This window comes from Acanthisitta chloris, unplaced genomic scaffold, assembly GCF_000695815.1.
Source record: "Acanthisitta chloris isolate BGI_N310 unplaced genomic scaffold, ASM69581v1 scaffold1421, whole genome shotgun sequence".
NCBI classification, from domain to species: domain Eukaryota; kingdom Metazoa; phylum Chordata; class Aves; order Passeriformes; family Acanthisittidae; genus Acanthisitta; species Acanthisitta chloris.
In genome coordinates this window covers 152,432-166,998 of record NW_008655317.1, presented here as the reverse complement: position 1 = coordinate 166,998, position 14,567 = coordinate 152,432, and the positions used below count along the sequence as shown (strand labels likewise).

Below are 14,567 nucleotides of genomic sequence, written 5' to 3'. Positions count from 1 at the left end.
CTCTCCTTTATCCAATTCAAAACTCAGGTACCATCTACTTTGTCACATTGTCCAGGGAAAACAGAACATGCCTGAAGGCATAAATTGCAAAGCACTCATTACTCAAGAGTTTTCTAGAAGACCTCAACACTAAGTACAATATGAGAAAAGGCTAAAATCAGACCACCAGAGCCTCTTAGAGGAACAGTAATCCATTTTGCATTCTAATTTGTAGGGTCCATTAACACTGAACTCCCAACTCTCTTCCCTATACTCAATGTATAGAGAAATGCCCTTCTATTTCATCTTGGGTCTGAATCCCTGCAGCTTAGAAACAAAATTCCCTATGCTTCGCTGAAAGGGCAGCTCTCTGTAATATATTTCACTGGTAATATCCTTCACTGTTTCACAGAACACTGCTTCCTAATGTTAGATGATCTTTCATGCAAGCTCTCCATTTCAATAACTAGAAGAAAATGAATAGTTAATGAAGCCCATTTTAGAATGGTTTTTGGACTCTCACAGTAAAGCTGCTGAAAATTTCTGGCATATCCCCAACGGATTCTAGCTCCCATGGAATTCTTCCTAGTCTGTGTGATTTTAGCACAAGGGACAAATTAGATGGTGTTAAACTAAGCTCAGAACCTACCTCTTTTCTTCTGACATTTCAGTGGAATACCAGATAGTCTGAGAGGTGGGGACACCACAACAGCAGAAGCAATTAAGATAAAATTATGAACCCGTTTAGCTGACAACTAGCAGGGAAACCCAATAATTAACAAAATTTAGTCACCAGTTTTAGGGTGGCTAGTGCTTGTGCATACTAACTTTGCCATATACAAAGACCCAATGGAGAACACTTGGAGAGGTCAGCACAAGCATTTCAAGGAGCCTATAAGCTCAACAAGCAGCCTTTGTGCTGAGTTTCCCTCGTGCATTATTCAAAACTAAGTCACCAAAGGACTATGTTTTTCTCTTAATACCTTCTCAGCCTGTAGGGTTGAAGGCTGCCAAATTTCCAGTCTCAGTGGAAAGATATGCCCTAAACAAGCCAAGACACCTGTAGGGTCCCCACATGGTTACCAAAAGCATACTGACACATAAACCAGAGGCTATAACATAAATCTCCTTTATGCAAGCAAACATCTGTTTACTACTGGGAAAGAGGACAGTAGGACTAAATCACAAGACACTTGGGTGTGTTTTGCCCACTGGTTAGAAGTGTATCTTTGCCAGTTCAAGAAAGAAGCAACAGCTCTGTGTTTCCGGATGTTTATACAAGTCATCTGTGTCTAAACAGGATACCTGTTTCCATGATCCACCTCCCTAGTATTGTAGGATAAAAGCACTCAATAGTCATTTGTTGAGACCAAAAAAAGAGTCATTCTTAACAAATCATCCACCCCTGGGATTGAGCCCTACTGCTGTAAAATCCACTGACAGTGGGACATTTCATGGAATATAATATGCGACTAGCCATTAAAAATCCCCACTCTTGGTGGAAGGCACTTGTCATTTTGTTACTGACTGCTCTGACAGATGGTGCCCCATCAGCAATGCATCGTCCCCAGACAATCCCCATGCAGTGGTGTTCGTTAATGAAGCCAGTTCATGTTATAAACGACGTGCTGCCAGCAACACAAAATGTGCTGCTCTCATCTGTGGATGTGGATGGTATGAATTATAGAAGCTCACACATGGAGTAAAATAACATCTTCCCTTTAACTCCTTCCAAAACAAGCTCTACCAAGTCCATCATCATCAATCATGGTGTTATTACATCCCTTTCTCCACCCTTAATCACACCTTTATGTCCTTTCCTGAGTTGTGGTACACACTGCTCCACATCTCTTTTGTGCCTGGCAGGTTTTGTTTCCTCCTTAATCCAAAGCCCTTCTTTACTGATCTGTAGCCTGTATATGTCTCTGCTCTAAACTCATCTCAGACCTTTTGACTTCTATTGTTTCCTCATATGCAGAATCGAGAGAGACATTTAAAAGCAAAAGAAATACTTTGGATAGCAAGACACAGCTTTGCCTCTTCAGGCTTTTGAATCCAAAGTCAAAGCTGAGAGCTGGAAGAAAAGGTTTCAGCTCTCAGAAAACTTTGTGATCAACCTAACACCTCCTGTTTGTTCCACCCCGTTGTACACTTCCTGTAAACAGCTGCAGAGTACTGTGACACACCAGCAGCCTTGGGGTGGGGGAAAATTATTTGCCTCTGTCTGGCCCTGAGAGCTCCAAGGCCCACGCATGTACCAGGTACCAGATTAAACATCACAGGCTGAACAAGGAGTCAGTGTTGTGTTCATCTTTATCACTTTGAGGCCTATGAGGAACACTGAGTACACCCTGTCCTTAACACTTCCTTCACCCATACCTCACACCAAAGGAAATCACATATTCAAGACAGGTTTCCAAGCTACACTACAATGAAATATCTTTATGTATAGCTCAAGGCCACATATCCAGTCTGAAATAAGTCCTAGCAGATTCTGGAAATCACCACTTTTTCCTCACTGTAGATAGAACTGTAACAATTGCCTGCAAAACTCTCCAGCAGTTCTAGGGGTCTCTGGAATATCTATGAAATTATTTCATGTTCTTCACCCAGTTCTCAGTCAGCAAAGGGAGCTTCTGGGCACAGCAGGCTCTTTTTGAACAGATCTTAAAAGCTGAATGAAAAAAACATCATGTCAAAGCTGAAACAGAAGTTACAGCATCATCATCATACATCTATGTAAAATGTTCTTTTATATTGGTTGATTTATGCAAGTGTGAAACCAAATGCAGGTGCTTCCCTTAGGCTAGTCACAGGGGCTGATGAAGCAACTTCCATGGTTCACATAAGTGAATTTCCACAATTCACTTACTCTCCCAGAACTTGCCTTGAGGAGACACCATTTTCCTCTGCTGTTTCTCCACAAGACCGACAATTTCTTTGATAGAAAAGAGGCAAAATTATGCACATTCTGTCCCTTTACAGGCATGTGGTAATTTATGTGGGTCAGATACATGCTGGGTCTGACAGCACATTTCAGAAGCATCTACAGATGCCTGGACAGGGCTTTCCAGATTCAAGTTGCTCAAGTTGTTCTGATGACATGGAAGGTGAAGTTCACCTCATTTAGGGGAACTTCAAGAGCCCAAAAGCTAGGAACCTCAACCATGGTAGTCACATAGATTCCTGTTGTAGGCTATGGAGACAGAAGAACAAGCAGAGGGTAATTGATCCTGTTTGACAGGACATATGTGTCTGAGATCTTCCAAAGCCCTCATCTGCCCCCATTGCCTAGTCAGCCTGTACAGCAAGCTTAGACTGAATGCCTATGTTCTCAACAATTAAAAAGAGGTGAGATGAATCTTGCCCAGAGGACATAGTGGTTTCCTGAGGAATAGCTGCAAGCAAACAGAACCCTTAAGCCCCTGGCAGGACTTCTGGTCCTGTGTGCACAAGCGCTGCTGGCTGCAAGATCATGTTGCAAATGTGCTTGGAAGTTGTAATGAGTGCTGGTGCGAACAGAAAAGCTCCACAGCTCTTTTGTATGTATAACATAAAAGGGGGTAGCAAACCCAGACAGGCAGGACTCCTGGGTAAAGCAGAGACCCACCTCTGTCCATGTTGTGCCATTTCAATAGCTCTGCGAGCAGGGACTGGGGAGCCACCGTCTGTCACACTGAGAACCTCCATCGACTTCCTCTCCGGCCGCCGCTTCCCATGCCTGTTCAGCATTGGGGAGTCCACACGCTTCCTGGGGGGATCTTTGTGAAAAGAAAATGCTGTCAGCTGAATTTAGTTGTGACTTACCTCCCACAGGCTGGTTAAACCCTCTCTCAACAATTGACTCTCACACCTCCCTTTTAGAGACAGATATCTCTATGGTGGAGATGAACATTTGGAGTTTCTCCCTTCTTCCAAGTTTGCAAGCACTAAGACATAAATTGCAATCCATCTACAGAGAGGAGCACTGTCACTGCTCAGAATGTATGTATGAGCACTGTAAAATAAAGGTACAACTATACCATAGCTTGCAGAAATTAGCTTACAAAGCTGATAACAGCAATAACAAGATGATACAAGACGACAGCATGGGCTATAACACAAGCTGTTAGCCAGAGCATGAGACATCTAGGGATCCTGTATATGTATTCAGGTTGCTAGATCTTGCCTTCGATGTCCCTGCCAGCTAGATTAAATGTGACATAGGGACATCAGTACGCTCTGAACTCAGAATTGCATTCTGCTCTGAAAACATAACCTTTTTTCACATCTTTAAGATTAGATTTCAGGGTTTTCCCACTGATTTATATTTTTCCTCCTTCAGCATTACAAATTAAACATGCTTGTCTACCTGAGATGACTCTGTAATAAAAGCCACTAAAATTTCTCTCAGAGGTCATTGTACAGCTTTTTCTACTACAGTAACTGAAATGCTTTATGCTTTTTATTGTGTAACAATTCTATGAGGTATTGAAGTGCTACTTCGGCTTTGCAGAGTGAAAACTGAGGTATAAGAATGAGAGACTTAAAAGCAACTCGTTCCTAAAGATGTTTACAAACATATACTGAGGTTCTGAGGAGCACTTAAATTTAAAAGCAACTCGTTCCTAAAGATGTTGACAAACATATACTGAGATTCTGAGGAGCACTTAAATTGCTCTGAGAAGAGTCTTTGGATACCAAAATGCATTGCAGAAGGTGACTTGCCAAACCATATGCAGCTTCATGGTGAAGTGGGGAACCAAATGCAGACCTGCTGAGATGTTTTATTACTAACACCTCCCATGGCATCAAAATAGTAAGAAGGAGGAAAGCAGAAGACCTCCCATGGCATCAAAATAGTAAGAAAAAGGAAAGCAGAAAAAAATACAGAAGGATTTTCTTCTCTTTGGTTTGGCTATTTCAGTTCCCTGCCTCTATTTATAAACACATTTTTATTAGTGGAGAGTGACCACTTGTAAAAAAGGCATCCTTCACACCTACTGTTAGGAAGAAGCTCACAGTGCCCAGCCCTTAAGCCTTCTTCTTCTGCCAGGATTCCTTTGCAAAAGCAGAAATACCACATTTGACAATTCTACCTCTACTGCCTGGTCTTCATCATCCTGTCCTAGTCACACCCCCCATCTGCTTGTTTCCTCTCTCTCTCTCACATAATGTATTTTAGAATAAGATCTCTTTAAGGCAGAGCTTATTCTTGAAACAAAGAGCATAAGCAAAGACAGCTCAAATGCAAATGGGTTAGTGGTAACAGCTGACCCCATTACTGTATAACCCAAGTATTCTTTGTATTAGCAGCAATAAGGCTCCTGTTAAAAATTAATTAGAAAAAAATGCTGTTGTATCTCACTACATTTGAAACTATGTCCAGTCATACAAAGATAGTAGAAAATGGTAGGGGCAATGACCTCCAGATGGGAAAAATAAAGAGTATATAAAGTCCATGGAAAAACGAAGGTAGACAAACTAAGTGTGGCTTCAGCTGCATATATGTAAGTGGTCAAAAGTAAGCTGGGACAAGAATTTCAAACCCCTTTTCTTCAATCAAGTTCAAAGTATGAGAGAGAATTCATTGAACAGAACAACTGCTGACATCAGAAGTGTGACTAGAGCTGAGTAACACATGTAATGATGATTTTGAGAGTATATATAACACAAAGTTTATACAAGTCTTGCAGCAGGATATCAGACATGAGAAAGGAAGATAAAAGAGTGCAGTTTAAAAGAAAGGAAGAAGGAAGAAAAAAGAAAAAAGAAGATGAAGAAAGCATCTAATGTCAAAAGAATGGAGATGAGTAAGCTCAGACTGCATCAATGTTAGTTAATAATAGACGCTAAACAGGAAAGATGGAAAAAGGCAAGAAAAACATTTTATGAACAGATATTTTAAAAGGCAATTTGATCTAAGCATGTTCAAAACAGCAAATGGAAATTCAGCAGAGTGATACTTAAAAAAGTGACAGGTCAAATAGAAGGTGGACTTTCAAGACAAGAAATCTGAAGAGGGATTAGCTAAAGTCTTGAATGACAGTGTTTTGTACAAGCAACAGAAAAAGAAAGCTTGAGAGAAGGACATTGGCCAGGGGGACCATGAGGGAATCAAACAGAACAATTAAGGAGTAGCAGGATATCACTAATGAGCTAAATGATTTTTTTATATCAGTACTTGCTGCACAAGACTCTGGAAGACATTGATTTTCAATCTATACTTTAAACTATCAAAGAGTAAGCAAAAAGAGCAGGTAGAAAAACACACCTATAAATTCAAGAACAGCAATTCACAAAAGTTTGATGGAAAATACACCCAGAAGCTTGCATGAATATGGTTAAGCTTCTAGTAAAGGTATTTGATGCCTCTTTAAAACTGTCTACAATACTACACTATACATAGCTGAGAGTAGCAAGTATTGTACATACTTTTTAGAAGTGTCAGATTGACAGGGCACCATCACTGTCAAGTCTAAAGATACTAAAGAAATAATTAAATACACAGCCATAAAGACTAAAAGTGGTGCCATACAAAAGCAGGAGAAGATTTTGCTGAAGTACAGGAATTTAAAATAGGAAAACCTCCAGTATTTCCTCTTCTATTCCTGACTCTCTGGAAATATTCCACATGGCAAAAAAAAAAAAAAATCAAGCCTAGTCCAGATCTGTTACACCATTGGATGCATTTTCCTTTTATTTGACATTAGAGAAGTGAAGCCATTCCCAAGGATTTTTGCAGAAGAAGATAGAATCATATAGGTAATGATCCAATTATAAATTCACCTTCCCATGGAAGGTGGGAAATAAAGGTTCAACTTCTGAATTTGGATGAGGCACCTGTATCCTATATACCTGTTTTGGCCCAATCTGTTCTCTGGTTTGTTAAGAAACTTCACCCCACAAAAGCCTTTTCTCAAGGAGACATTAGCTGACATTCATTCTTTTTGCTGAGAAGTTTCTCATTCCTATATTTTTAGGTAAAGACAATGGAACTGGACTGGCAAGATGTTGAAAAAACTTCATACAGCTGAAACAGACCAAAGGGACACCAGAAGAGAGGGCAAGTCTGATATGGCCATATTATCATCTGCATCCATCCTTTCTGAGCCCTCACAAGCAAAGAAAGAGGAAAAAGCAAAATACTCTCAGATGTTTTGGGTTTTTCTGGCAAGAGCTCAGACAACGCACAACTCCTGTGAACATGATTTCTTCAAGCTGCTATAATTAAATCTTACTTTTTCTCTGATTTTCTTTGTTTGTGCAAGGCCATTGCTAATGGCTAATGATGAGATATTCATCAGAAGCATGACTGTTCCTAATTAAACCTTGCCCCATGTTCTCAGAGATACTGCTGGGAACAGAGGAGGTGGAAACCCCCTGTGGAAGAGGAAATACAACCTACAAGCACTCAAAGAATAATGCTCAAATATGCTGATGAGGCACAATAATGCATTCAGAGTACTGTTTCCCTGTTAGGAAACATTTTCACTTCTTGTATAAAAAAATACAAGAGTGGAGCACAATCTTTCACTTCAAACTGTGAAAATATTTTGGTATGTGGAAGAGAGATATATGATGTACTTAGGGCATAGCTATGTATTCACTTACATGCTAGATATGAAGATTCTAGAGTCACCTTGCTTCTTTGCTTATGACAAAAGCATTTCTAAACTAAGATGATGCTGTCCTTACATGGCAGGGTAATCTGTTTCAGTCGAAAGCTGATTACTAAAGTGCTAGATGACAAACTGCACTGAGCAAGGGGCATTTGACCACAGGACCTGCAGCTGGCACATCTACCCATCTTCATCAGGATCCCTGCTAACATTCCCTCTGTAGCTCCATCCAGGTAGGAGTTTAAAAATTTCAGTGTTAAATAAGAATTTTCATCTCTTCTCCCACAGAAGAAGTTTCTCTGCAAAAATATAGGGCCTGGAGCCTGGAGCTTGGATAAGGTAATCATTCAACGGAGCATTAACACATTTACAGTGCAATATACCATTGCCCTGTAGGCTTGGGAGATTTCAGGCTTTCCAGTGAAAGTAAACAGCACTTTGCTTCTAGTCTTCAAAGTGCTGAAATATGATACCTGAAAATCACAACACTGCTATGTAAAAATGCTATTCCAGATCATTGCTAGAAGTGACTAATACTCTATTAAAGTTTTGTCACTTGCACAGCAAGAGTCACTTATATAGTTAGCTCCTTAGGGAAGCATTTTTCCCGTTGTCTAGATTAGTGAGGTCCTTGGTGATCAGCAGCACTCTAAAATACTAATGAGTGATTCTTCAGGAATAAAAGAGTATCACAAGGGCTTTATATGATATATAATCTTACTACACATTAAGCTTTTCAAATCTTTCTAAGTCTAAAAACATGGGAGTTTGATCTATGTACTATAAACAGCTAAGTGATATTACTCATACTTTCAACAGTGTATGTATTCACTTACAGAAAAGAGAATGTGTGCATATATAACCTCATAGGGATGCAATGCTACACAAAGTCCATGAGCAGCATTTCTGCAATACTGCATGTAGTAACTAGAAAATTCTACTACATTCTACTGCTTCTAAAGGCTGTTTGCATAAAGCAAGTTTGTGTGTCCACAGTATATTTTTAAAGGTCTCATTCAAGACCTATTTGGATGTTTCTGCACGGTGAGAAAGACACGTCCTGGAAAATGAAGCCTTTGAGTTTAACCACTAACCTGCCTCAGGCTGAGGATTCTCACCAATGCTGTATGCTGTTTCAGTGGGAAGGCAAGAGGGATGCTAGGTTTTATAATAAAATGACTTTTTAAAGAGAAAGGAGAAGAGGAACTAGTTGAGATGGTGCCTGAGGGCATATCTGTAGTACCTATTTCATTTCTAGGGGGAAGATCCTCATCTTCATGACTAGGGTACCTCTCCTTCCGGTCAAGCAGAAGAAAATAAATCATTTTTTCTTGGTTTTCTCTGAAAAAAAAAAAAGAAAAAAAAAGTCTTTACATTTGGAAATATAAAAGGTCAACATGTAGATAAACCCTTACCATCAAACAAACAGTTAGAGTTATTCTGAATAAGTTGGGAATGGTCATACACCTGCTAGCTAGATACACAACCCACACAGCTTTTGAGACCCTTGCTGTCTCCAACAAGAAGCTATTGAGAAAAGGAAATGTGGTTCTCATGTTACACACACAGAACAGAGGCACAGGACAGATGAGGTAAAGTGTCCACAGGAAGTCCAAGTCAGGAGTGGCAGCAAATAGGTCTCCAAAGCCTCTAAGTGCTCTTTCTACTCTGTGTCTCTCTTAACGCCTCAGGAAATACACCAGCTCTCATAGGCTTAAAATAAATACAAATCTACCGACCAAGGCATATTCAACACAAATAACAGCAATGATACTTCCCCATCTGAACTGTACAACCCACGAAGTGACCTTGCCTGGCAGCAAGGGAAGAGAGAGCACCATACCTCCATTGCTGGTCAGGCTGTGATCTTCTGACCCATGGAGCAAGAAAGGCTCAGTGCTTGCTCCCAGTACCTCATTAGCAAACGAGCAGCCAGAGGGCAAGAAGTTGCTACCAGTCACTCACATTGAGAGAGAGACATCAGTTAAAGTGTACTCTGCCTCTCCCCAGCTTTAGAAGCATCCCAGCCCCGGTCACCCAACTGATATGAAGACTGAGCAAGTGCTTACTCTTCCGACAACAAGTCCTGTAAGAGTTTATTTCGGTCACGGAAGCAGCCTAATGAGTGCATGCTATCTAACACGTCTGGATCAATATCCTCCAAGGAAGGGAGAGAACGAATCTGCACCTTTCGAGGGATTGGTTGCTCTGGTTCTGGCTCATTCTTACCCCCTCTGCAGAGGAAAGAAGATGAGAGAGAGAAAGGGGGAGGGAAAGGAGAGAAAAGTAACATGAGTCACAAATGAACCCATACTCTGAAACACAGCCTGCAGCAACAGATGGAAATACCTTGCTAAATTCCCAGTGAGAGACCAGAGCTTCCAACCAGACAGATATTCTACACAGAAGAAAGAAAGGGTCATGAAGGCTAAGATTGACCAGCACCTTGTGGATTTGGGTCTTTAATAAGCAATGTCTGTGTTCACTCAGAAAGGCAGTAGGAACTTCACTTACCAGTGCACTCATAATAGAAGCAGCTGTTCAGCATCCTAATGCCAAACAGTTATAAAACACTACATGGTTTTAGGCATGCTGTTTCATCAGCAGGCCAGACCTCAGACTATCACACTGAAAAGCACAGGGCAAATGATTCTCCTTCATAGAAGGAGCTCTGGACAAACCATCACCATTTTTCACCAATTCTGATAACAACCAGCACTGCAGCAGTTCCTTTCTTTAATATTTCCAATGTCACTGAGAGACCTCAGTGTTCAGGTTCCCACTTGACACACTTAAAAGGGTTTTTGGGGAATCCAGGCTGCTTAATTACATGCCCAAATATGACAATCTCTGTTTCTCTTCAAAGATGAAAATTTCGGCTCAAGTGCGATGCCTGAGGTCAGTGCAGACCTCAGAACACACCATTAGCAGTAAAACATATTACTCTTTCAAAGGTAGTTAACACAGGAATTCTGCACAATTATCTCATCCCATTCACTAGGCTCAGGAAATATTGATTAGTCATTGCAATTAAAAGCCCTGACTGTAAGAAACAGGTCAAGGTGTCAGGATATCTATGATAATGATCTATATTAATGATATATATTGCAGACACCCTGAACATCCTTTGATTTTATTTCAGTAGGCAGTGAGCGATTTATGTAAACTCTACCCACCCAAAGAGGTGGGTTTGGTGGTGGTGATGGTGGTGTTTGGTTGGAGAAACTGTCTACCCTGAATCTTTGCTATTTCTCAATGGATGCTTTGTGCAATGTCTAAGTTCCCCTACTCTGTGGGTGAGGTCCTTCCTTTCCTTTATGCGATGCAAATGTGTGACTGTTAGGTCCAGGCTCCAGGGTGGGTAACAGGAATCAGGAAAATTGAAACTGCTCTTTATGCGATGCAAATGTGTGACTGTTGGGTCCAGGCTCCAGGGTGGGTAACAAGAATCAGGAAAATTTAAGCTGCATCAGATGTCAACATTTGCTATTTATGGGCTGTGTTTGGACAAGACATTCTTCCTTTTGATGCTGGAAGAAATAAAGTGGACAGAATTTGTGAAGTTACTTGCACAGCTTAAAGTGCTCCTGGCTCAAATGTGAACTATCCAAGTATCTACACAGTAAAAAAGGAGTTTCAATTCAGATGCCCTTAGTTTTTTTGTGTAGGTTAGAAAGCAGCTCTGGTAGCATCATACATACGAGCTCAAGGTCTCAGCCAATGTAAGAAGGTAAGACTAAGTCATTGTAGCCAGGACAGGACAATTACATGCCAGGACAATCACAGTAAATTGCTGGGTGCTACTTGCAATTTATTTTTAAGCAAGTTGAAATGCAGTTGTGAGGTATCTAACTCTATTAACTGTTTGAGAGACATCACTTGCAGAAAGACACCTTGGAAATTTTCTCTTCACTTGAAGTGGTAGTTTGAGAGACATCACTTGCAGAAAGACTCCTTGGAAATTTTCTTTTTCTCTTTGCTTGAAGTGGTGAAAATGTGCTCAGCTCTTGCTGGATACTTTTCATGGAGTCAGACTCTGGTGTGCATTACATAGGTCATGATTTCATGGAGTCAGACTCTGGTGTGCATTCCACAGGTCATGACAACACAGATCAGATCCCTCTTCCCTTACAACGAGAACTCACACACACCCTGCTCAGTTTTATTCAATTTAGGGGACTGGAAGCAGAATATACAGGACTAGTATATCCTTTGAATTCATTCTTGTCTCTCACACACACCCTGCTCAGTTTTATTCTATTTAGGGGACTGGAAGCAGAACATACAGGACTAGTATATCCTTTGAATTAATTCTTGTCCGTCAAACCACTAAATCACAGCTTCTGATGCCTCCTTTGAGTCTCACAGAAGTGTCTAGGTCTTCTGCAATGCCACTGTGGTGCTGAATGGAAGGGCTAGATTCAAAAATCCTTGTTCAACAAAAGGAACATATTATTCCTTGTAGGAGTAGCTAGATCAGGATCTAGCTCTCGATCAACAAAAGGAACATATTATTCCTTGTAAAAGTAGCTACTCTTACCTCTTAGGATCAGGATCTAGCTCCCGACAGGTAATAAGGAATGACTAGATCATAACCTTGCACTATTCGAGCCAATGATGGCTTTAAAATAAATTCTTGCAGGATGGACCTTTGAACAGCAGCTGAGAGGTTTTGCTTTTTTAATGATCTACAGTTCACTTCTGAAAAGTATTGATTTAATTAATCATTCATTATGTTATAAGCAGATGTCCTTAAGGTAATTTAAAGAGATGTAAAAGAATTATTATCTTTGAAAATTTCCAGAAAATCTAGGTTTCCTACTAATGTATAGGAGAATTGAATTTGCAAGCTGCTTTTGTATCAATCGACATGGGAGCCATTTCTAGAGAGCACAGCTTGCCATCTTCTGTGCACTGAAAAGAGGCATTTCTTTATGCCCTGCACCTGGTCAGCCTCAGACATAGTCAGGAATTTTCACACCTCCCGATCAGGTACCAGTGAAATCTGCAGAGAGGCGTCTCGTCGTTTGGCAACACAATTCAGTGCTTCAGGAAATGAAAATCACGAGGTCTGGGCTGTGATTGACATGACTCTAATGCCTGTTCCATTCTCAGTCTAGCAGAGAGTGACAAATTTGTTGCATTTCAGCCCACATAGACATCAAACAATGTCACATGATGAATACTGCAAAGCATATATATTTTTTAAAGGCCTACATGATTGTAGTTGCTGCTTTAAAACCCACCCTGTTTTGTGAGAGAGGGTCGATGCACACAATGGCTCTGATTCCTGATCAGGGTGCACTTTTTCAGTGCACTTTTTCACACTATGAAATCCTCTCATGAATCTCACTGAGATGCCCATTTGCATCAGTGCAAAGCAGAACCAGCACCCTTACTCTTTTTCTTGTTTTAGTGAATGTGGTACCTTCACAATTAGGGCAAGAACTCAGCATTACAGGTGTACCTATTTCCCATAATCACTAATTTTATTTGCCCTCTTTTTTATTAAGACCCTGTGAAAATCACTGCTGTTTCTTTGCTGGTTTATGTTAACCTGCATTTGAGGTAAAAATAAATGACTGAAATTAAAAAGGCTTGAAAAACCTCACTGAATTAATTTGGGTGGGAGAGCAAGAAGAACTGGAGGTTGCTGATGAAAGGTTTCACTTTGGTTTCTTTTTTACCTTTTTTTAGGCTTGTGAATCATGATTTGAACTTTCAAGACCTCTTTCTCTGTCTGCCTTAGTCTGCAGTTAAATATTTTCCTCAGTTTTACAGTAGCCTTAATATTTATTTGAAGAATTAAGTGAAATCACTTATATGTGCTGAGTACAACTTTCAGGTCAGTAACCTATATATGAAAAAGGATGAAGATTTTACACAGAATAGTAGATAAAAAAATGAGAAAAATTAAATGGCAAAACAGCCATAGAATCAAACACTTATAACTCATCCTTCTCTGTCAGCATCAATATTTCCAGGCAAAATGAATGCAAAGAGGCTGTGAAACATTACCAGATGAAAGTGGTTGAGTTGTGGAGGTGGCAGGGTTATTCACAGACTAAAATTAGCCACAGAAGGTTAACCTCCTGAGGTCAATTCATGGCCAGTATAGACAAAAATCAGAAAGAGACACATTAAAAAGAGCTATTTTGAGCAGAAACTTCTTTTTAGGCAATCAGAAGAGACATCTGGAAGAGCTTTTCTCTCTCTGCACTGGGAGTCTAGGGGAGACTTGCTTTTGCAAAACTCAGTTTCTACTTCTGAAAGCAGCTTCAGATGCTATTTCCCATGGCACAATTTACTGTGTCAGTCATCAAAGAGTCTGACCTTCATCGAGAAGTACATGAAAATATTCAAATACTTATGTCTGCAAAGAAAAAAATCTTCAAATTCTAAACATAACTAAAGTAATGAAATAGCATCTGTCTAACTGTACATGTGAGCCTTGGGCAATAGTCCTTCAACAAGTGAAAACTTCCAGGCAAAAGTCTTGAGGAGGGTTAGAATAATGTAAGTGATCAATGAATTTTCATTTTATTTCCAACTCCAGTTCTGATCAAAGCACAGAGAGAGTCAGCTGATTTCACTCCATGCACAAATAGAGGGAATCAGCTGTCCAGTCTGGTGTAAACAGCAGTTACTTCTGGAAGCAGTTAAGTAACTAAGACAGTACTGGAGAGATTTCAGAGATTACAGTTAGAGATTTCCCCCTCTATTTCTTCTACATTTATCCAGGAGTGTTTAAACAGAAGTACCTGCAGCAAACAACACTCTTGTCCTTCTCTGGTTTAAAAAGGTGCCCATGTCTGGTACCTGGAGAGAGCATGAAAAAGCAATGGACAGAGTGCTGCCACCATTTCAGGTGAACTAAGAAAAACCCATGTTATTCAACAAACTGTTGAATGCCCTCAGGTCCTACTGAAGTCAGGTAATTCCAGAGGTGAACATTTCCCATAAGACAGAATTAGAGAAAATAAAACT

The 14,567-nt window shown here is 40.2% G+C and overlaps 1 protein-coding gene across 3 annotated transcripts in view; it reads right to left on the bottom strand.

The window, feature by feature from the left end:
* Window positions 1–14,567, bottom strand: part of LOC103810906 (serine/threonine-protein kinase BRSK2) — a 160,827-nt gene that overhangs the window by 43,691 nt on the left and 102,569 nt on the right. For all 3 annotated transcript variants that reach the window (XM_009083837.1, XM_009083835.1, XM_009083836.1), the window contains exons 9-11: window positions 9,650–9,814; window positions 8,824–8,921; window positions 3,590–3,740 (exon numbers count right to left, since the gene is read on the bottom strand). In XM_009083837.1, the coding sequence (XP_009082085.1) occupies window positions 3,590–3,740; window positions 8,824–8,921; window positions 9,650–9,814 (414 nt within the window). The remainder of the gene's footprint in view (window positions 1–3,589; window positions 3,741–8,823; window positions 8,922–9,649; window positions 9,815–14,567) is intronic.